Raw genomic sequence first — 23756 nt, 5'->3', positions numbered from 1 at the left:
TTTAAACACTTCCTAGAAAAGACGAGTTGGGATTACATCAGACTCACAGCTGGAACATTTAGCCTTGGAAACAATATCAGCTAGCTGAGCAGAGGTAACTGGATGAAAAAGAGTTAGCAAATCATTTGGTGAACAAATCAAAGGGGATCATATGTTGCCTTGGAAGCCTTGATCTCCAAAACTTTATTATCGTGTAATAAACTTTATGTGTGTTCTATAACAGCGCTCTGCACAGACGGCAGTGGAGGACAGTGAGAGGATCTTCACTGAGCTCATCCGCTCCATTGAGAGACTTCGCTCTGAGGTGAAGGAACTGATCAGAGATCAGGAAAGATCTGCAGTGAGTCGGGCTGAAGAACGGCTGGAGCGACTGAAGCAGGAGATCGATGATCTGAGGAGGAGAGACGCTGAGCTGAAGAAGCTTTCACACACACACGATCATGTTCATTTCCTCCAGGTAACAGAGATCTTCTCAAACACAGGACTTTATCAAGCTTATGGAATTACAGGTAGTTTGTGTTTTTGTCTTTGTGTCTGTAGAGTATGTCTTCTGTCTCTGTTCCTGGATTAACAGACGGCTTCACTATCAGTTCTCATCTGTCTTTTGATGATGTACACTGTTAGCCCTTGCTGTAAAAAAAGGCCAAATTCTGACAATATCATACCATTTTCCATTAAAACAGTAATATACCGTAGAAAACAAAACTAGCCTACAGGAACTGTGAATTACAGTAAAGAACTGTACAATTAACAGTAAATTACTGGCAACAGTGTTGCCAGTATTTTACTGTAAAAAAAACCCGGTAAGGTCTAACAGTGTAGTGAAATCTGTCTCTCAACTCAGAGACAAACTGCAGCAGTTCTGCAGTGAGGAGACACAAAAGATATCTGGAAGAGGTACTTTTATATGGATTTGATTATTCTCTTTCATTAAAGGGTTAGTTCACCCAAAAATGAAAATTCTGTCATTAATTACTCGCCCTCATGTCATTCCAAACCGTAAGACTTTCGTTCATATTTGGAACACAAATAAAAACATAATTGTGGCGAGCAGGACAAGGCTGAGGGCCGTAGGAGAACGGCACGAGGCCGGTGGCGTGATTAATAATGAGCGACACCTGTGAGACACACCGGTCTCGTATCTCTCATGGAGGAGCAGAAGCATAAAAGGAGGAGCGACGACAGTGGAGATCGAGAGAGGCCAGGCCTGAGTTTTATTGGTATTTTGTTATATGTGACAGCAGTCGTCCGTGAGGGGCTATAATTAAAGTAATATTCAAAATAATATTATCTAAAGAGGGTTCACACAACATCTGCTCTCGCGTCAACACAACCCGCATGCGCTGTGATGCTAATGTGAATGTGCGTTTCAGATCAGTATTTTTGTAAATAAAGTGGTCAATTATATTTTTTTGCAACAAGAACTTGCGTCGCTTCATAAAATTGAGGTTAAACCACTGGAGTCACATGGGTTACTTTAATGATGTCTTTACTACCTTTTTGGGCCTTGAAAGTGGTAGTTGCGTAGCTGTCAATGGAGAGACAGAAAACTCTCAGATTTCATCAAAATATATCTTCATTTGTGTTCCGAAGATGAACGAAAGTCTTAAGGGTTTTGAACGACATGAGGGTGAGTAATTAGTGACACAATTTTCCTTTTTGAGTGAACAAACGCTTTAAATATAAATAGGACTAATTTGCTCTTGACATGAGAATTAAAGTGCAGATGTGTTTTGGTGTTCGTAGTGAAAACCATCCAGGTCATTCAGTCTCCTGAATATCAGACCAGAGAGGAGTTTCTACAGTGTGAGTTACTATGAAAACACACACAAACACAGACTAGATAACTTAATTGTTCAAAAACATGAGTAAATTAATTAAATTAATTAATGTTTGTGAGCTCCTAGGATAGCTAAAATTTCACCATGGAAATACAGACTTATGTTTTTGGGAGCGATTTATAATTCTTGTTCAAAATCAATAAAACAAAGTTGAAGTATGGCAAGGTTATAATTTTTTTTATCAATGATGACTGTCATTCTTCACGATTTAGATGCAAATGTGTTTGTTTTCATCAGATTTCCTTCCATTCACTTTGGATCCAAACACAGTGCATCAACATCTCCATCTGTTTGAGGGCAACACCGTGATAACTCACACCGGCACAAACCACAGATATCCTGACCATCAGGACCGGTTTGATCACGCTCAGGCGTTGTGTCGGGAGAGTTTCAGTGGACGCTGTTACTGGGAGGTCGAGTACAGCGGTCGTGAGGGTGTCCATATAGCAGTGGCATATAAGAGCATCAAAAGGAAGGGAATGAGAAATGATAGTAGATTTGGATATAATAATCAGTCCTGGAGATTGTACTGCTCTAGCTCCAGTTGCTCATTCAGACACGATAACACACGCTCTGTTCTCCCTGTAGTGTCCAGCCGTAGAATAGGAGTGTATGTGGATCACAGCGCAGGGATTTTGTCCTTTTTTAGTGTCTCGGATACAATGAGTCTCATCCACAGAGTCCAGGCCACATTCACTCAGCCGCTCTATGCTGGGATTGGAGTTCAAAATGACACAACATTGAAACTGTGTCGTCTAACGTAACTAATACTGCCATATCACATGTATAAGCACCACGATTAAATCAGAAACAGTGAGATGATAGTCACTTCTTTTCTAATTACTTAATCAACAGCTGATATCTCAGATATGATAACAGGTTAGCAAATTAATCGTATAACTCGTACCTTGTTGGAATGCTGAAAAAATGTAATTGAATTATTTGGTTGGAATTAGATGAAACAAAAAGATTTGATGACATTTTTGCCAATGACTGTCAAAAGTAACTTCCATATCTGATTTTCGTGTTAATGAAAGATATTTATGTCTTAATTATCCCTTTACCTGACACTCCAAAAGATTTATCAATAAATAGCAAAAGAAAACCCAAGAGAGACGTGTTGTCTGGCAACAGTAACACATTACAGTATGTTACGTCCTACTGGAACATTGTGTGCCCTCCCTACATTCTTTTCAGATCTCATCCAACTACATTCCTAAACCCCAACTGAAAATTGGAAGTTTACTACTTACTATTTTCCCCACATAGTTATTGTTTGTGCTGGAAAAGTTGAATCTTTCAAAATTCAATCATAATTTAGAGTATATTATATAAATAAATGTGTTGGATCTGTCACTTATAACCTATAACTTATAACCATATTATATGCTTGGTTCACTCTGTCAATCACTCTATTTTCTACAAAATTAAAGAATCTCACAACCGCATGTTTCTCAGTGCTTCCACTTTACTTCATGTGTTCGCGCATCTCAAATGATGTCACATACACATTTAACCATACATGGTCTGTCACATCCTTCTGACAATATATAACATATTGTAACATCCTTACTTTCTTTTTTTTAATAATTTTTATATATATATATATATATATATATATATATATATATATATATATATGGCACTGTGGTCACTGTATGCAATAAACTAAAAACAAAATAAACCATAAAACAACAATATAACACCATATACTCAAAGTAACTCTTCTGTGTCACAATAACAATTAAACAGATTTAAACAAAATCTTTCAAGTGTGTTGGTCTCTTGACTATTCTGGCACATTTGGTTGTCACAACACTGTTGCTGTTATCTGAATGTTGTGTGCGTGTGTGTGTCTCTGGTACTGTCTGTGAATGTCCCTCATCCCGATGGATCTTCTGATTAGACTGTTCCATCTTGACACTCTTGTTTTGTGTGTCTGCTCTCTGTGGTCCTCCAGGCACAGTCCTGAGATGTTTCCTATTTCTCCTTACAACAGTTCCATTTTCCAGCTTGACTGTGTATGATCTGTTATTGGCAATTCTTAACACTTTTGATGGTGTCCAGTACGATCTGTGTTTCATGTCCAGTTGAACTCTTACCTGTTCTCCTTTCTGGAGAGGTCTAAGATCTTTTGCTCCTCTGTTGCAGTAGAAGGCTTGTTTGCGTTGGTGTCACACTTCTGTATTTTATATATAATTTTTAAACCTTCAGTATGAGAATGCTATGTTGATATTTTTATTATTTGTATTCAAGCATACTGTCCTTTAAAACCTGTAAGTCAATCTATTGGACATCAGTGAGTCCCTCTCACATTTGCTGCAGTCTCAAACATGATCCAGTTATGATATTGTGATTTAACATGATTTGTATTTTTGGGGGGCACTGATGCTAGTACTATTAAAGGACAGAAATAAGTATACAAAGAGTTCAATCATATTCAGTTCAGGGTATTTCAGCATTTTTCAGTTTACACAACTGTGGCATCCAAAACAGCTTAGTCATAAAAAAAAACACGGAAATGAACAAGTTACTGTAAGTCACGCCCTGCAGAAAAACCTGTTTAAGTATATAATCAAAGAAGGTACTGGACTGTCAAGCTCAGTGCGTATTGTCTCTCTGTCTGCGTGTTCATACGGTGAAATGGCAGATGCCAATATTTCAGTGGATCAGTATCAGTTCAGCTGTTCAGTGTGTCTGGATCTCCTGAAGGATCCAGTGACGATTCCCTGTGGACACAGTTACTGCATGGACTGCATCACAGATTGCTGGAATCTGGAGGATCGGAAAAGAATCTACAGCTGTCCTCAGTGTAGGAAAACCTACACGCCAAGACCAGTTTTAGGTAAGAATGTGGTGATCGCTGAAATGGTGGAGAAACTCAAGATGACGAGTCTCCAATCTGCTGCTCCTGTTCTTCCTCCTGTTCCTCCTCGCCGTCATCCTAACACTGGATCTGGAGATGTGCAGTGCGACTCCTGCACTGGAAATAAACAGAAAGCAGTGAAGTCGTGTCTGGAGTGTCGAAGCTCTTACTGTCAAATTCACCTTGAACAGCATGAGAGTCTCTTCAGAGGTAAAGGACACAATCTGATGGATGCCACTGGACGACTGCAGGAGATGATCTGCCCTCGACATGGTAAAATGCTGGAGATTTACTGCCGTACGGACCAGCGGTGTATCTGTATGCTGTGTTTGGTGGATGAACACAAAAATCATGACACTGTATCAATTGCAGCAGCGAGGACAGAGAAACAGGTATGAACAGAAATAATTGGTAGTGTTTACAGTTAAGCTTGGTGTTGTCATTTTAGATATGTAGCAAATTAGCTCATAAGGAAAATATTAATAATTATTCATAACTTATGATGAATTATGAATATTTGGATCAGTTAATCGGATTAACTTGATGTAGCTACATTAACATTACAACCAATTAATCAGTTCATCTTGTGAGCACTCAATATTGATTATTAGTTAATTAATAGAAATGTTAATTTCCGAGGTTTGGAATGAAAAAATGAAACCGGAAGCAGTAAATAAAATTTGGAAAAGCTCCATTTAACTATGAAAAGAACCATCAGCTTATTATTTTCAGAGCACCTCATTAAATGTATACTTGCATGGCTTTTTCAGTGAAAGCATTTCGTGAACTTCCTGAAGAAGGAAGGTTCCATGAGTTTCAAACGGTTTCAACTGCGTTGAATGATGAAATGTTGATGAACTTGCATGGTTTGTTTGAGACTGTTCAGGTTGAAAGTTTTCTCTCTCCATGAGCACATGGCTCGAGTGCAGATTGTGGCCAACCGGCCCTGGGCCGGAGAGGCCACGCAGAGTAACCAGGAGAAGGGAGGAAGTAGGAAGAGTTGATGGTTGCCCATTCAGTTATAGTAAAGTTGCAGTTTTCTTCCGAGTTGGAATGAAGAAATTACAGTCTGACTCTGTTGGGAGAGTGAAGACATAGCAGGCTGTGGTCAAGGCCTGATGGCACCTATGGGCCCGAAGAAGCATCAGTAGAAGCCAGAACTATCATCCTTTGGATGAGACGTTAAACTTAGGTCCTGACTCTCTGTGGTCACAAAAAATCCCAAATTTGCCCAGTGGTCTCTATCCATCATGGCCTCCTAATCATCCCTATATATACTCCACCAATAAGCTGGTGTGTGGTGGTCAGTCTGGCGCAATATGGCTGCCGTTGCATCATCCAGGTGGATGCTGCACATTGGTGGTGGTTGAGGACGAGATGCAGGCGGCGCTCATCAGCGAGAGGCAGAAGATCCAAGAGGCACGTCCAGCCGTAATCACTCAACACACAGCACAAAGTAAATTTATTGTGTCCTGTTGTAAGGGTGGAATTCCTGCACTGGTTCAAGCTGCAAGAACTGCAGAATGACTAAAGAAACGTTATTAGCAAGATGGTAGAAAACTGCACATTTCTTGTCTATTCCACCCACTGCCACTTATACCAACGACGGAAATAAGCACAGTTACAATAGCTTAATATTTGTGGGAGAGCGTTGCTATAGATAGTGACGATATTGTATTGCAATATGTAGCACTTCAAAGTCAATACCAAATCAAACATTAGTTGTAATTGAAAATGTTTAATGACAAAATATGGTTATGGTTACACTTAAATAGTTACAAAATAGATGTATGAGATGATGATAACTTATACCATTAATCTTACCCTGCATTTAAAATGTTACCAGAGAGAGAGAGAGAGAGAGAGAGAGAGAGAGAGAGAGAGAGAGAGAGAGAGAGAAGAGGAGGCAGAAGGAGAGAGCCCCAAGAATGAGAAGAGAGCCCCCAAGAAAGGGACCCAGAGAAGAAGAGAGCCAGAGCATCAAAGAGACAGAGCAACAGTTTCAATCTTGTTTTATCCTTTCCTTGACCATGTGGGTCTGTTGGATAAATTGTTCACAAGAATGTAGGAAAAGTAGGTTTGGAAGTAATCTAAAACATAAGAGTTGTTAGGTTTATAATTACACCAACTTCCACTAACACAGAAGTTGCATCCCACATGAGAAAACCAGAAAACTTTTTCTCTGGTTTATCAGTTTTTATTTTTCCTACAGACACACTTGGAGGAGATGAAGAAGAAAATGAATCGGAAAATCCAGAACAGAGAGAAAGATCTTCAGGAGCTGAAAGAGGCTGTGGTGTCTCATAAGGTGAGAACACATGCTGTAAGATGAAAAAGGACAGAAAATCTTGTCATGATTTATTCACTCTAAGCTCTTTTCAATACAACAAAAGTGGATGCAACTCAAAAGCTTTTCAGTGAATAGTGACTTAAATATCAGGCGGTTCTTCACTCAAAACCATATGACTTTAGAATTTATTGCACAAGCTTAGACATTCAACCAAACATCTTTGTTAAGATAAGTAAATGATGACAGAATGTGCATTTGGGTGAAATATTTCTTTAGGATTCTACTCCAATCAGTCAGCAAGGAGCCCATGATTTTAATGTGTGTTCTATAACAGCGCTCTGCACAGACGGCAGTGGAGGACAGTGAGAGGATCTTCACTGAGCTCATCCGCTCCATTGAGAGGCGTTGCTCTGAGGTGACGCAGCTGATCAGAGATCAGGAAAGATCTGCAGTGAGTCGAGCTGAAGAACGGCTGGAGCGACTGAAGCAGGAGATCGATGATCTGAGGAGGAGAGACGCTGAGCTGAAGAAGCTTTCACAGACACAGAATCATGTTCGTTTCCTCCAGGTAACAGAGATCTTCTCAAACACTGAGGTTTTTAACAAGCTTCTGGAATTACAGCGAGTTTGTGTTTTTGTCTTTGTGTCTGTAGAGTATGTCGTCTGTCTCTGTTCCTGGATTAACAGACGGCATCACTGGTGGTTCTCATCTGCTTTTTGATGATGTAGTGAAATCTATCTCTCAACTCAGAGACAAACTGCAGCAGTTCTGCAGTGAGGAGACAGAACAAATATTTGGAGCAGGTAAAAAAAAAGAGAGAAACATCTCAAAAGTGAACTTACCATCATTAACTGAATATAAAAAAGTATATATAGGTTGAATTTCCTCTTGATATGAGAATTAAAGTGCAGATGTGTTTTGGTGTCCATAGTGAAAACCATCCAGGTCATTCAGTCTCCTGACTATCAGACCAGAGAGGAGTTTCTACAATGTGAGTTACTATGAAAACACACAAACACTAAGACTTTTCTATAGTAATTAAACTTGATGATCTCAACAGGGGGGTGTTCCGTAACCAGTTCATTGGAGTGATAACCAAATGTAACCGGTCTTACTCTACACGCTCCAAACTGGATTCGAACTAGGGTCTCTGGCATGGGAAGCGGACACGCTAGCTAGGACGCTAAAGACAGCAGCCACTAGCGCCAGTCGCTAGCACGTCTCTCGAAGCCAGGGGAGTGAGGTTTACATGTGCAGCTCTTACTGACCTACATCCGTTTCACTCACCCCCTTTAAACCTCACTCCCATCCAGGTCAATCGCACCAAATGTCACCAGTTCTTTAACTGCTTATGTTATGAAACCTGCAAGTTTAAAAACACCAACCGCTTTACATGTGTTTCTATGGTATCTGTAGTTTCGGACTACAGCTAAATTTTGAATAGCATATTCATTGCGAAAGCACGTAAACTCCAATCTGGAGTGAATATAAATGATTTCAAACCAGTTCTCCAGAACCAATGGTTGCAATTGAACTGGGTTTGGTTTTATCTATGCTTCTAAAATACCCCCTAATGAGTGACGCTTCAACTTTCTACTACATCTTTATTTATTATATGTCTACCAATAACTTCTGTAAAGTTATGTTAATGCTAAAAGTTATACTTTATTATTAAGATGCCTATGTGTTTGTATTCATCAGATTTCCATCAGTTCACTCTGGATCCAAACACAGTGCATCCATGTTTCTTCCTGTCTGAGGACAACACAGTGATCACTTACACCAACACATACTACAGTTATCCTGATCATCCAGAGCGGTTTGATTACGCTCAGGCGTTGTGCACAGAGGGTGTGTGTGGACGCTGTTATTGGGAGGTCGAGTACAGCGGTAGTGAAGGTGTGTATATAACAGGGGCATATAAGAGCATCAGCAGGAAGGGACAGAGTTTGGACTGTGCATTTGGATGTAATGATCAATCCTGGATATTGTTCTCTTCTCCTTCGAGATGCTCATTTAGGCACAACAACATAAACTCTGATCTCCCTGTAGTGTCCAGCAGTAGAGTAGGAGTGTATGTGGATCACAGCGCAGGGATTTTGTCCTTCTACAGCATCTCTGACACAATGAGTCTCATCCACAGAGTCCAGACCACATTCACTCAGCCACTCTGTCCGGGGTTTGGATTAGGTGTCCGCTCAATCGCAAAACTGAGTCATCTAAAAGCATCTGTACACAATTAAGTTCAGATCCTACACAGCCGAGTTAAGGCTGCTCTGTGCCTGCTCAAAATTCTGTGTAAAGATGTAATGCCGCATAAAAGCCAGATAAAATTGTGCCCGCTCAGACCCACCTCAGCCACCAGAATCAAAGAGCGGTTGGAATTGCTGTGTAAATGCATTTATGGCACCTCTGAGCAGCAATAATGTTAGTGTAAAGACACCTAAATGCCACTTCAGAAGCGCTCTTGTGCCACCGTTGCAGTGTAAATTTGCCAAAATAATGTAAATGATAAATAGATTATTCAAAAAAATATTGCCATATCACATGTATTAAGCACCATGATAAATCAGCAACGATGAGATGATATTGATTCTCTTGTTTTCTAATTAATAAATTAACAGCTGGAATTCTAAAGATCTCAGATATGATAGCATCTTATTAATCTAAAAATGTATACATCGTATACATGTGAATCTAATTAATTCAGTCTTTTGGTGGAATTTGATGAAATTCTTGATTACTTTTTGCCAACGTTTGTTGAAAGTAACTTTCAAATATTTGTTGGGTTATTGAAAGACATGTATATTTTATATGTTGTTTGGTTAAAAAAATTTAATTAAATTATTTTATTTTAGATTACTTTGAATTTATGTTTGAAAATAATATACCTCATTACCTGCAGTCCAAATGATTGACAAATGAATAAAGGAAAATAAAACCAAGACAGATGTGTTGTTTACATTCCAACGCAGATCTTCTTCTTCACCACCAGGAGGCGCTATCAGCTATATATCCCATATATCGAGCACAACTGCTCTCCTGCATTATAAAAATTATTAATTAATGTTATTAGAAATGTTATGGATTATCAGTATGAAACAGTAGGAATTATCAGAATTTAATTAAAGGTGCAGTAAGTGATTTCTGAGAGAGAGAGAGAGAGAGAGAGAGAGAGAGAGAGAGAGAGAGAGAGAGATTTAAAGACTTTAGAGAGAGGGCTGAGAGACATTACAAAATTGAAAATGTCAGATTCCAAAAAATAAGTTCTTGTAATTAGATTATATGACATTTTAAAATACTAGTAATCAGACTAAATACTTTTTATTGATTACATGATTCATTTTACTCTCACAATGGCAGTAAATTATTCATAATTCATGGATTATGCATGTTCATGCAATAACGCATGCTCTTGCGTTAACACAACACGCATGTGTTGAATGCTCGTTGGAGATTATTATTTTGTGAATAAAATGGTAAATAGTGGGGTTTTTTGGCACTCGGGTCACTTCATAAAATTGAGGTTAAACCACTGTAGTCACATCACCATTAAGGCCCGTTCAGGATGATAATGATAACGATAACAATAACGATAACGATAACGATAACGATAAAGATATAGTTCTAAAAATCGTTCTCATATTAAAGAATAGCAGAGTTCACACCACAGCTATAACGATAACGAGAAACGATATAGTTGGGATCACTTTCAGAAGGATTTTGTTCCTGCTGTTGAACGATAAAACACTGACAGCCAATCAGAATCTATTCTAATTTAAGGGCTCTCGCATTTAAAATGGCAGACGACATTGTGGAGAAGTTAATCACCGAGGTCCAGAAAATTCCACCACTGTTTGACAAGTCAAGCCCCTTTTCAAGAAAACTGACATGGAAAACAATCAATCATTCCCTCTGAATAAAAGGTAAAAAGTTTGACCTCAGGTATCCAGCACTCATTTCCACAACATTGTCTTGCTTCCTTTGAAGTTGCGGTGAAAAAGACTAGAGGCCCTATTTTAACGATCTGAAACACAAGTATCAAATGCAAAGTACACTTGGAAACCGCAGCGTGCGAGAAACTCCCTCCGTTTGCTTTCACCATCTCGTCTATCTTCTCCAGTAGATCTTCACTGATTTTTGTTCTTCTTTAGTGAATCGTCCCAGTGGAATCAATAGGAGAAACGCATGCGGTCCAGGCAGGATCATGGAGATGCAGTTGCTGATTCCTCTCTGGATCTCTTTATTAGTGAGTTCAATATCAAACAGTCCTGGAGTGTCGATCACAGTAATGCGTCGCCCATTGATTTCAGATGTTTCTCTCCGAGTCTCTTTAGTAATTGACTGGTGAGATAATTCTGCCTTAAACACATCTCTTCTAAGATGTGTGTCCTGTTGAACTTTTCCCAACTGTTTTCCCAGAAGCACAATCCTCAGTTCATCTTCACTCTCTGTTGAACCTGTAAAAGAAGAAATGCAGCTGCCTGACTGTCTTTAAAGCTTAAAGAAGTATTTCAAAGGTTTGATTCTGTCATTTGTATTGTGATATTTTCATGAGACAGACTAGGTGATGCAATAACGCAAAATATGTAAAACAAAAAAATGAACATGTTGTTTGTTTTTTTTTGTTTGTTTTTTTTTTACAATCAATTATGAAAACCTTTACTAGAGCTCCAAAACAAAATCAAGACTTTGTAAAAGGGCATGATTTTTAATTACTCCAACCTATAATATACACTATATAGTGTTCAATGTACCAAACTCTTCCTGAATGTGAGATTATGGCAGTCCTATAAATTGTATGTAGAAACATTATTAAATTTGGCACCCTGATAGAGGTGGTATTAGACCAATGAACAATTTTGGGTTCTTTAGGACAAACTCCGTAGCAGCAATTCTACAATGTATATTCTTTAGATAACTTTTGAATACAATGGCCTAGACACAAAATAATATATAATTTGTTTACTTATGCTGATCACAATACATTCTTACATTAAGAATACTACAGTAGTCACCTTTTTTTTTTTTTTAACTGTATATTCCTCCTTAAAATTTTGTCTGATTATTGCCTAAATTGACTCAGAATCTCTGCACCAAATTGCACAGAAATGACTAAAACAGAATTTTGAATTAATGTAATATTAAACATTTTCAAAACCCAATTTTTGAAATTTATTTTGGTTTCACTCATTTAATGCCAATTCTGTTTCTTTTCTTGCTCTGTTATTTTTATATTTTGCATGAAATATTATGTTGTAGTAGTTTAGACTATATTAAGTGGAAAGAGATCGACTGAAAATATGAAATTGCATCACAGTTTAATCAGCTCGATGAGATTTGATCAGATTCTAATGAGTCCCTCATCAATGAAATATTTATATTGTTTCTGTTTATCCTCAAAGCTGTTCCATATCTGGATTAGAGATTCAGTTTTGATCATGATTATTGTTCAACATAGCCTAGTTCATTAGGGTAAAGTTAAGATGATGCTTTTTTTAAATGCATATGAAAGCCCGTTTCCGAGGAAAGCCGAGTTTATATGATTTTTTTTTGTTATAAGTTATCTCTGTAAGTTCATCTGTAAGAAATGTAGGCCTATGTAATAATATCAACAAGTTAAAATAAAGCGTATAGCCATACTGTCATCGTGTTTTGGTTATGTTTGTATAAATAGAAGAATTCTGTGACTTAATTTGGTGTAGATAGATCATGTGACACTACGGGAAGTAGGAAGAGTCCGATTTGTTCACACATGTTCATCGACGACAGAAAACACCACATCTTTAAATCGATCGACGGATCATTTCAGCATTTCAAAGAATAATCTCCAGAAATCAAAGACGCAGAACTCGTGGTGATTTCAAAGGTATTTTAGAAGTTTTTATGAATGTTTGTTTCAGCTGTGTTTAGTTTCGGTTTTGCGAATCTACAGAGCGCACTGGTGAAGTGCAGAGTTTGAATGAAAGAGTCAAATCACATGCGAATTGAATTCACAGCTGTTATGACTTTCTGCAGATGCAAAATGTGGCAAATTATGTTTGTTTGTTTTTTTGTGTGAAAATAAACTTTTCATGTCACAGCTTTTACTTTTGCTCAGACCTCACGCGCCTGTGCTCTTTCGGTATAGGGCAGAACGTCGTTTTCTTTTCCTGGATCAATTTCATCTGACAACAACACCAACGTTTTTAAGAATTTAAAAGAATATGTCTTGTTAACATTTTCTGGATATCAGTAGGCTATTAAGAAATTAAGAAACATTACATTTGTATTACTAGGCTACTTGAATAATTAAAGCTAAAACGTGGCATCCATGTTTGATTTAAAACAGGGGCGTAGCCACGGGTGTGCCAGGGTGTGCCGGTGCCACCCACAGTGGCAGCTGGCACACCTAAAAATGGATGCAGAATAATTTTTTATAGTCTCAATAAAAAATGTTTTACTTAACTTGGGCTATTGTTGTTTATTTAGAATATATATATTTTTAAATCAACCCTTTCACGCGCAAGTTAAAAACTGACCCCTTGTTTCCATGGCGACGCGTCATGATTGTCACGTGACACACCGCAGCCACAATAACTAACAGACGTATCGCTATTCGTTTTTCCTTTTTTATTAAAAATATTCACAAACTTGCTTACCATGTCAACTATCTGATATTCCGATTCTTCGTTTAAAAACCTTTATAAATGATCTTGATCTATAACGAGATGAGCGCTGCAGTTCAGAGTCCTGTCAGCCGGATTTAACGTTACAGCACCTGAACTCCACAGTTTCTCCCGAAATACATGAAAGTAAGTGACTGTTGAACTGGGAGAAGAATAGAGTAAACTTTATAGTTCCGCTATGTGTGTCTGACATATGAATAAAACATGTCGGCAAATTACATTTGAATAGATTGTTTCAGCTGCTTCCATAGACATCACTGTGTATTTTACAAACTACAAATGTATTGTTTTACTAGTACTTATGTGTATTTAAATGTCTGAAACATAAAATAAACATTATGTGGTTGAAAACACTGCATATTAGTTTTGATATGATGACAAGCGCTGAGCGCGTCCGTCTCTCTGGCTCAGCGCCAGCCAACGAGCGAAAGCAGTTTGAATCTGGACTGGCAGTTCTGTGACGTCACTGAACTTTCTAAATCATACTCTCAGGGGCACAGAAATAAGAATCCAATATATGGTGCCATAACGCTCAAAATGTTCAAATGTAATTTACAGTTTAAATTATTTTCGTTAAAAAAATATCTGCCGACATTCGGACTGCCAACCAAACAGCAAACAGCAGCTGACGGTGACCCCAGCAGCTCCCGAGAGATGTTTACCGCGCATATAAACAGATAATTTTTTCAGGCACTATGTTATGACTAAATTATTGGCGATCCTGAGTGTAATGTATAGTTATATTTGATTTAGTTTTATGGTTATATGGTTATGGTTAATAATTTTGCACAGTAATCTGACAATAAAAGTGGCACACCCAGATTTTCAGATGCACACCCAGAGTCTCTTTTCTGGCTACGCTACTGATTTAAAATGATCATAAACAGAAGAATTATCATATTTTAATGGTTGTGTGTGAAACAAATTACAGACCATTCAGAGTTTTTAAAGAGGTCTTAGATTGATAAATGTTACCAACATGTAATGTCCACATAAAATTGTCACTTTTTGAGGGTGTTCCTTTAAATGCAAATGAGCTGCTGCTCCCGCAAAGAGGGCGGAGCTTCAAGAGTGTGTTAGCAGCTTACCTCACGCAGACACACACTGAAAATTTCAAAAACTTTTAGCCTTTTATGTTCAAACTGGAGTCAGACAAAAATGGAGAGACTCCAGATGAAGTGACAACATGTAGAGTGCAACGGGACATTTCTGAATGGTTAGTTGATGAATTTATGTAGCTTATGTGTAGTTGTCTTCTAGTCATTGATTAGCATATTCTGTCATGATATTCTATAAATCGCATTCCCGGCGCGGGGTTTATGTAAATTAAGGTTTGTGATGTCACTAACCTGTGAAGAAGTTCATTATAATCCCTACCAGCCGTTTGTTGTTGGCCTAGTCCTTAAAAAGTGATTTCTGTAAAGTAAAATATCTCCCTTTGCTTTGAACTTTGAGCGTCGTAACTTTGCAGATGTTGTTTATGCTCAAACAGCAACATTACACACTAACTAAAGTTAGTGAAATCATTATCAAGCACCCTTTAAGACTGGATTGGCAGGCGAACTCATGAAAGGACCACAGTAAACTAATGAACTGCTCTCTCTCTCTCTCTCTCTCTCTCTCTCTCTCTCTCTCTCTCTCTCTCTCTCTCTCTCTCTCTCTCTCTCTCTCTCTCTCTCTCTCTCTCTCTCTCTCTCTCTCTCTCTCTCTCTCTCTGTGTGTGTTTATACAGTGAAATGGCAGAAGCCAATATTTCAGTGGATCAGGATCAGTTCTGCTGTTCAGTGTGTCTGGATCTCCTGAATGATCCAGTGACGATTCCCTGTGGACACAGTTACTGTATGAGCTGCATCTCAGACTACTGGGATCAGGAGAGAATCTGCAAATGTCCTTTATGCAACCAGACCTTCACACCAAGACCTGTTTTAGGTAAGAATGTGGTGTTTGCTGAAATGGTGGAGAAACTGAAGACGAGACTCCAATCTGCTGCTCTTGCTACTCCTGCGGTTCCTCACACTGGATCTGGAGATGTGCAGTGCGACTCCTGCACTGGAAATAAACAGAAAGCAGTGAAGTCGTGTCTGGAATGTCGAAGCTCTTACTGTCAAAATCACCTTGAACAGCATGAGAGTCTCTTCAGAGGTAAAGGACACAATCTGATGGACGCCACTGGACGACTGCAGGAGATGATCTGCCCTCAACATGGTAAAATGCTGGAGATTTACTGCCGTACCGACCAGCGGTGTATCTGTATGCTGTGTTTGGTGGATGAACACAAAAATCATGACACTGTATCAACTGCAGCAGTGAGGACAGAGGAACAGGTACTGCTTCCCACTATGGGTGTCAAGTGTTTTTTCTAACTGTGCGCTTTCCCACACTCGAAGAAGATAGGTTCTCACTATTTGAAGTTGTAAACTGGATTCCACTCAATGATTAGGCCTTGTGACTTATTTCCATCCATTTATTTATTATAGCATTCACGTAGTGAAAAACCTTTAAACAAATAAACATACATACAATGTTAATCCCCAGCAAATCCAATAAAGTGCATAAATTGGCAGGTTTACCATGACTTAATTTTAATTCTTGCACATAGGTCTGAGTTGGTAAATACTACACATTCAATTAAAGCTGGTAGGTATTATACAGCCCAATGACAATAAATTACATACATCATTTATTTTACATTTAAAGTACAAACTAAATGCATTTAATAGCTTTTACAGATTTGTATTTTTAATTTTAACCATAAAGGCTATGAAATTACTTCTGCTTTTAACCATATTTATGAATTGCTATTTTAATAATTAAACAATCTATATTCAATTATAGTTGAATCACCTAAGTTTTTATTTCTATTAATATAAAATGTGTTTTAAGCAGTATTTCATATTATTTGAAGTATTTAAACAACTGCCCAAATCGTGAGTTACCAAATTAAACCAATCAAATAAGGTAAACCAAGTAAATTAAATGTTAACAAATTCTAAATGTTAAAAAAAGCATAAACATATACATATACGAATAGGCGTATTTTAATACACTGACTACACCAATAAACACCTGTAAGTTAAAATACACTACTTAAGAACATGGTGTGATTTACAGAGCGTCATTAAATGCTATTTTCACACGCTGATAACAGCAACTAGCAAGCATGACAAAGTTAATTTCTTAAACCAGCAGAGCTTCAGAGCTTACCGGCTGTCCCTTCAGAGTTCTTTAGTGAGTACCCGATCCCGCACAGTGATTAAATCAGACATCAAGCTCTAATACTCGAGCCAGCGCTGCTCTCTGCCGTAGCGTCAGCTCCCAGTGCACACAAACAATAGCAACGGTGCGTTTCCTTATCCGGCCTGGGACGCACAGTGGATTGCAGATTATCCTTCACCTGGTACTAATGAGGAAATGCGGGGTGACGGGCGGTTTGCCGCAACAATGGGTTAAACAACTTCCTTTTTTAAGTCAACTGTTATGTGATTAAAGTCATGTCGACGTTGACGTCGACGCTGGTGACGTCATTATAAAAATGCGATAAATGGAAATACTTTGCAACATGCCACAATTTGCAACTAGTAGAGGCTAAAGTTTGTGAACAAATTTTGATGTTGGCTTGAGAAGCCTGAACCTGGAGCTGAGGCTTGAACTCGTGTCGCCTTGTGAAGAGCTTACTTCAAAAACAGAAAGGAATATATGCTGGAACTTTCCAGTTTTTAAGCAATAAACTGTGTTAAACATGCATTTCAACGTTCAATATTGAGCATTCAGATGGTATAAACAAACATAAATTGTGGAGCGCTCGGAGTATGCATTTATTTTGTCATATTAACAGATGGAAACTGAGTGTAAAAGCAGACTTCAAAGATTTCTTATCCTTTGGCCTCTATAGGACCGCATTAGTATTACAGAAAATGTAAATCTCTGAGATTTTTTTCAGGAGTTTAGTTTAGTTTAGGACTTTAAAAAGGTTTTTTTTTTTTTTTTTACAAAAACCTTAAATATAGCACACGAAGTCAGAACAGTCCGAAGGCCTTGTTATTTATGTTGTTAGTTTCAAAATCACATGATCTAAGACTAGTCGACATCAAGATTAAAAGCGTCATGGCAGAGCATTAAAGTCGACAAGGCGACTAGTCTATGGAACCCTATACTCCCTACTGAATCTCTCGATCAGAGAAGCTAACTTCATTATTTGTGTTTTGACAGAAAATAGAAAACTGTTATTGGTAATAATATTTCACAATCACTGTTGGGTAACGCAGCGGGCAACATTGATGTCAAAATGACGTCACGAAATGGGTCAAAAATGAAAGTCATATTGACGTCAAAGTGTCAATATTTTGACCTCTGCTGATGTCATTTTGTTGTTATTTTGATGTCAATTCAACATTTATTTGCCATCAAGATGTCATGATGTTGATCCCAGCAGGCACAGGATATAGACTACAACGTTGGTCAGTCATTGGATTTTGGTTGAAAATGAAAGTCGGGTTGACGTCTAAATCCAATGTTTGTTTGACGTCAGGCGTTGAATTCTGGTTGGAATAAACCAAACCAAAAGGTGAAATGCATGGCCGTACACTTATTACCAGCTTCACTTAAAACAAACCAGATTTACTTTATTTTCATTTCCGGTTTAAAGAAATCATATTTTGCATTTTAAAGTCACCATGATGGTGGTTAGCATTTACTTTAGTTGTGCTCTTGACCCTTGACTCTTTAATAAAAAAAAAAATTCTCTGACTGCTATAATTGTGTGTTTATAAAGCACAATCAGTGATGTTAAATTGACATCAAGGTGCCCGCTGGGAAGTTGCTAATGAATTATTTACATCTTCAACAGTGTAATTATTATTTCAAGTGTAATTATATCAATCTGGACCAATTAAACAATACAGGATAGACATGATACCGCTCTCTTAATTCTTTCAAATAAAATTGCATAAATAATTCTTGAACTGACCAAAGCATTTAAAGGGAGAAGGTTACATAAAAACATACATTTTAACAATAGACGTTAAATGTTGATGTTAAATCCACTATTGTTATATATAGAATTGTTCTATACCGTATTTAATGCAATTACATCAAAAGTCAATAATTAAATTACAAAAAAATTAAGAGTAATCCCTTTTTCCAAGGGAAAAATAATTAAATTAGAGTATTTAATTACTTAGTAATGAACGACACCCAACACTGTTCACAATATTGCTGTTTTTACTAAATTTTTTATCAAATTAATGCAGCCTTAGTGAGCATAAGAGACTTCTTTTTTTAAAAAGATTAAAAAATCTTACTGACCCCAAACATTTTATTGGTAGTGTAAATTTAATCATATTTTTGTTTTCTGCAGAGTCATTTTGAAGAAACACAGAGAAACATCCAGACGAGAATCCAGCAGAGAGAGAAAGATCTTCAGGCGCTGATAGAGGCTGTGGCGTCTCATAAGGTGAGTTTGGAGAAGAAGAGAAGTTTGAGTCTCAGTTTGGACTTTCCTCCAGTGCTGGAGCGCTACTAGATCACTGTGTGATGTGTGTGTGTGTGTGTGTGTAACAGCGCTCTGCACAGACGGCAGTGGAGGACAGTGAGAGGATCTTCACTGAGCTCATCAGCTCCATTGAGATACGCCGCTCTGAGGTGACGCAGCTGATCAGAGATCAGGAAAGATCTGCAGTGAGTCGAGCTGAAGAACGGCTGGAGCGACTGAAGCAGGAGATCGATGATCTGAGGAGGAGAGACGCTGAGCTGAAGAAGCTTTCACACACACACGATCATGTTCATTTCCTCCAGGTAACAGAGATATTCTCAAACACTGAGGACTTCTGTAATTCAAAAACACAAGCTTCTGTAATTACAGGGAGTTTTTGTTTTTGTGTCTGTAGAGTTTGCCGTCTCTTGTATATCTCTCTGGATCTACAGATGGCTTCAGTATCAGTTCTCATCTGTCTTTCGACAACATAGTGAAATCAGTCTCTCAACTCAGAGACAAACTTCTGCAGTTCGGCAGAGAGACTATAGATAAGTCATATAAAATAGGTAAAGAAATCTATTCTCAGAAATGAGTTCAGCATCATATATATACTGTACATGCATATACATTCTCAATGAGAATTAAACTGCAGATGTGTTTTGTTTCCATAGTGAAATCCCTCCAGGATTTTGGCGCCCCTGAATATCAGACCAGAGAAGAGTTTCTGCAATGTGAGTTACTATGAACATAAGTTATGACATAAGTTACTATGAACATAATAATGACTAGTTAATGGCCTCTTTTACTTTTTGTGCTACATTGCATGGGCTACAACAAACGAATTATAAAATCAATAATAAAAACAATCACAGGGTCCCCACGGATCCTTCAAAAGTCTTAAGTCTTAAATTAGTCTTAATTAAAGGCCATTAAAAGTCTTAAGGCCCGTACACACCGGGACGAATATCGGCGCGCGTTATTCGCCAGCGTTTTTCAACGCGTTTTTTGTGTTCACACCCAAGCGTTTTTCGCTGACGATGAGCCGAGTGAACATGCAAATTCATTCCCTGACATTAGATGGCGCTTAATGTAAAACAGAAATACAATACCACTCCATAACAGTCTATACTCTGCAATACCACTCCATAACAGTCTATACTCTGCAATACCACTCCATAACAGTTCTCTTTTAACAAGATTTTTGTAGTCGCTGTCGCGTTTGTCATATAGTTCTTTATTCCGACACCAACGAGACCAGCAGCTCTACATTCATCTTGCCTTGCATCTTCCTCGTCATTCCTTCCCGGCAGAGACGCTACTTGGCGTATATCTTCTTCGCTGTTACATATGTGTGCTCGGCAAGACCTTTTTGTGTTTGAGCGCCCCCAAGTTGTGTTTTACTGTAACTTCAGAAGCTCCAGACACGTGAGCAAAAGCGCCAATCTCATTGGTAGGATAGTTTTTGACGCGGCGCGTCAAACCCAAAAAAACGAACCCGAGGCGTTTAAAAAAAAATTACGCTTTTACGCGTGGCGTTTTTCGCGTCGGTGTGCACACTCACATTGGCGCCCTTTGTTTAGTCACGAGGCGTTAAACGTCGGCGAATATCGCGCGCGAAATTCGGCCCGGTGTGTACGGGCCTTTAGTCTTATTTTTACTAATGAAAGGTCTCAGATGACACTTTGACTTAGACATATCTAAATGCTTTCCAAATTAAAACTATCTAATTAGCGTACCTATTATTTTGTATTATTCTATCTTTGTGGATTTGCTTGTTCACGTGACAATTCGCGTCATTTAAGGCAGCATATTAGCCTACGTCTGTCTCCTGCACGCGAAAGGAGGAGAGAAGAAGAAAATGAGTAAATGTCAGTTCAATTGTAAGTTCATTCTTTATGTGTTTAGGAGTGTGCAATATTGTCTATGAACTATGATGATATTGTAATCATTGTTTTAACTATGTACGAGGCACTGCGAGCTGACATCGCATTTGTCTCTCGTGCTTTCACTGCGTGATGTGTGCAGTTTTAGGTATGTCCCCAAATGAGTTTTTATCTTATATTTATATCATATTATGTTGTTATATTAGAATATCACATGAGCAAGAGTGCCGTTTTCCTGTGCACAACTGCATATGTGCTATTTATTTTATACAACATTTAAATGAACAATAAAGTTAACATTGTGAGTTACTTTTTAGACACAATATTGTCAATATTGTTTGTTTTCCCTGTATTTGCATACCTCTAAATATGTTTAGAAATATAGGTGAAAATGCCCCTAGAAATCAGTTTAAGGTGGAAAATATTGTTCCTTAATAAAAATGTAAATTTCTGTCACTGCTGTGAACTGACCACAGCATAGAATATGAACAATATGAATATCTTCGTGAGTCTGCTGTCAACAACAGGCCTATACCAGCCATGCTACCAGTACAAAAACACAATCAGTAAAATATCATCTGATTATTTTCAACAAAACTTTGAAACTATCGAGATATATTTTTGTCAATATTGTGCACCCCTAATGTACGGTATTAATTTTGATTTATTCAGGTCTTAAAAAGGTCTTAAAAAGCCTTATATTTGACTTTAAAAAGTGTGCAGCAACCCTGAATCAACACATTTTATTATTCATTTTTTAAATGACTGAAAAGACATGTCATCAAGATGGAGAGGAATCATTTTTACTTAAACTATTCATTTTCACAGAAAATGTTGATGGACATAAATAGACATTTACTGAAAATTGAACCATATTTGATGCTTGTAACACAAGTAAAGCATTTTTATCATGAATAGATATTTGTAAATGGGGTTGTTTTTACCCTGCAGGAAGAATAAATGAAAGTAACACATTACTATGTTTATAGGTGATAACATACATGTTACCTGTTAAATGATTAGTATAAATACTATTTTTGGATTGAGGTTTCATTGGGGATTTTACCAGTCGGAGAGACATTAAAAAAAGTCCAACTTTAGTATTATAAAACTAATAGATCCTGCTAATGTGTTATGAGCTAATGTTATTTTTTTTAATTATTTTTTTTGTTTAGTTTATTATTATTAGGACATTGCATATTAACATGACAAGTCAAAATATGCCAGAGTTCGCCAAAAGGCTAGTTTTCATCTGCAGTCCTAGGCCAGATGTACAATAGGCAACCTAAAAATACAATGCAAATACAACAATTTAATCAAAACATAACACAATATAACAAAATACAACAAACCCTACAATTACCAAAATCAACTTTAAAAAAAAAAAAAAAAAAATTTCAATTAATGTTGACATATTTGCATGCTAAAAAGCAAAGTTTTAAAAGAAGAATGAAATCCATTATAACTATTTAATTCTCTAACTGACGTTGGGATGTCATTCCATTCTTTTGAGGCTTTAATAGAGAAGGCAGACTGACTAAAAGCAGTTTTCCTGAAATTAATAACACAGTCCCTTCTAAATGTACCTCTAGTGAGACGACTGTTTTCCGATCTTAAACTCAGAAACTCACTAAGAGGTGGTGGGGCCAGGCCATTAAGAATGTTATGTGTTATGTGTGTTAATGTGCTAATAATGATGGAAGGGTCATGAGTGATTATGTGTTTATCTCCATCAGATTTCCGTCTGTTGACTCTGGATCCAAACTCAGTGAATAATTGGCTCCGTCTGTCTGAGGGAAACACAGAGATCACTTACTCTGACACAATTCAGCCGTATCCTGATCATCCAGACAGATTTGATTATTGGGCCGAGGCGTTGTGTGTGGAGAGTGTGACTGGACGCTGTTACTGGGAGGTGGAGTGGAGTGGAGATGGGAGATTAGGAGTGGTTATAGGAGTGACATGCAAGACCATCAGCAGGAAGGGAAATGGTCCTGAAAGTATAGTGGGGTTTAATGATCAGTCGTGTAGTTTGTACTGTACTCCCACTTTCTGTTCATTCTGTCACAATAACATTGAGACTGTTCTCCCTGTAGTCTCCAGCAGTAGAATAGGAGTGTATGTGGATCATGGCGCAGGGATTTTGTCCTTCTACAGCGTCTCAGACACAATGAGTCTCATCCACAGAGTCCAGGCCACATTCAACCAGCCGCTCTACGCTGCGTTTGGATTAGATAGACACTCAAGGGTGAAACTGTGTCGTCTGACCAATTAAATCATACAGAGGTTCTACCAATTATTTTGTCATATCCCCTACTGAACCCTTTGAAAATCTGTATTTCTTTGACTCCTCAATTAAAAAGTGTTCTTATCTTAATTTAACTCACAAAATGTTGTGTAGACAAACACAATCAGACTAAACTAATAACACAAACTATTGTACTTTTCACATTTTATACCGAATACACTAAATCTTTCACAGTGCAGGGTGGAGAACTGTGAAAGGGTGCAGGGTGGAGAAAAAAATGGGTCAGGAGTGTGTGTGTGTGTGTTTGGTGGCGGGGGTGCTAATACAAGGCTTTAGACCTTATTGAGAGCAGTGCCACGACCCTGGCAAAAGGTCTGAATTACAGGTTAAAATAACAAATGCACAAAAAATAACATTATGATGTCCAGAAATCAAATGCAAATCAATAATACATTGAGTTTAATTGATCGATATAGAACTCACTTT

At 37.8% G+C, this 23756-nt stretch overlaps 1 protein-coding gene across 1 annotated transcript in view; it reads left to right on the top strand.

Annotated features, from left to right (window-relative positions):
* Positions 1-23399, top strand: part of LOC309495491 (uncharacterized protein) — a 30145-nt gene extending 6746 nt beyond the window's left edge. The window contains 18 exon segments of the mRNA XM_082165298.1: positions 224-457; positions 541-615; positions 822-897; positions 1747-1806; positions 2079-2601; positions 3802-3862; positions 4203-5099; positions 6920-7015; positions 7332-7565; positions 7651-7801; positions 7930-7989; positions 8700-9240; positions 15399-15990; positions 19023-19118; positions 19226-19459; positions 19552-19705; positions 19811-19870; positions 22759-23399. Of these exon segments, the coding sequence (XP_082021424.1) occupies positions 224-457; positions 541-615; positions 822-897; positions 1747-1806; positions 2079-2601; positions 3802-3862; positions 4203-5099; positions 6920-7015; positions 7332-7565; positions 7651-7801; positions 7930-7989; positions 8700-9240; positions 15399-15990; positions 19023-19118; positions 19226-19459; positions 19552-19705; positions 19811-19870; positions 22759-23297 (4683 nt within the window). The 3' untranslated portion in view covers positions 23298-23399.
* Positions 23400-23756: the final 357 nt, after the last annotated feature.

This window comes from Leuciscus leuciscus, assembly GCF_965113295.1.
Source record: "Leuciscus leuciscus genome assembly, chromosome: 1".
In the NCBI taxonomy this organism is placed as follows: Eukaryota; Metazoa; Chordata; class Actinopteri; order Cypriniformes; family Leuciscidae; genus Leuciscus; species Leuciscus leuciscus.
This window is presented reverse-complemented; position numbering and strand designations above follow the sequence as displayed.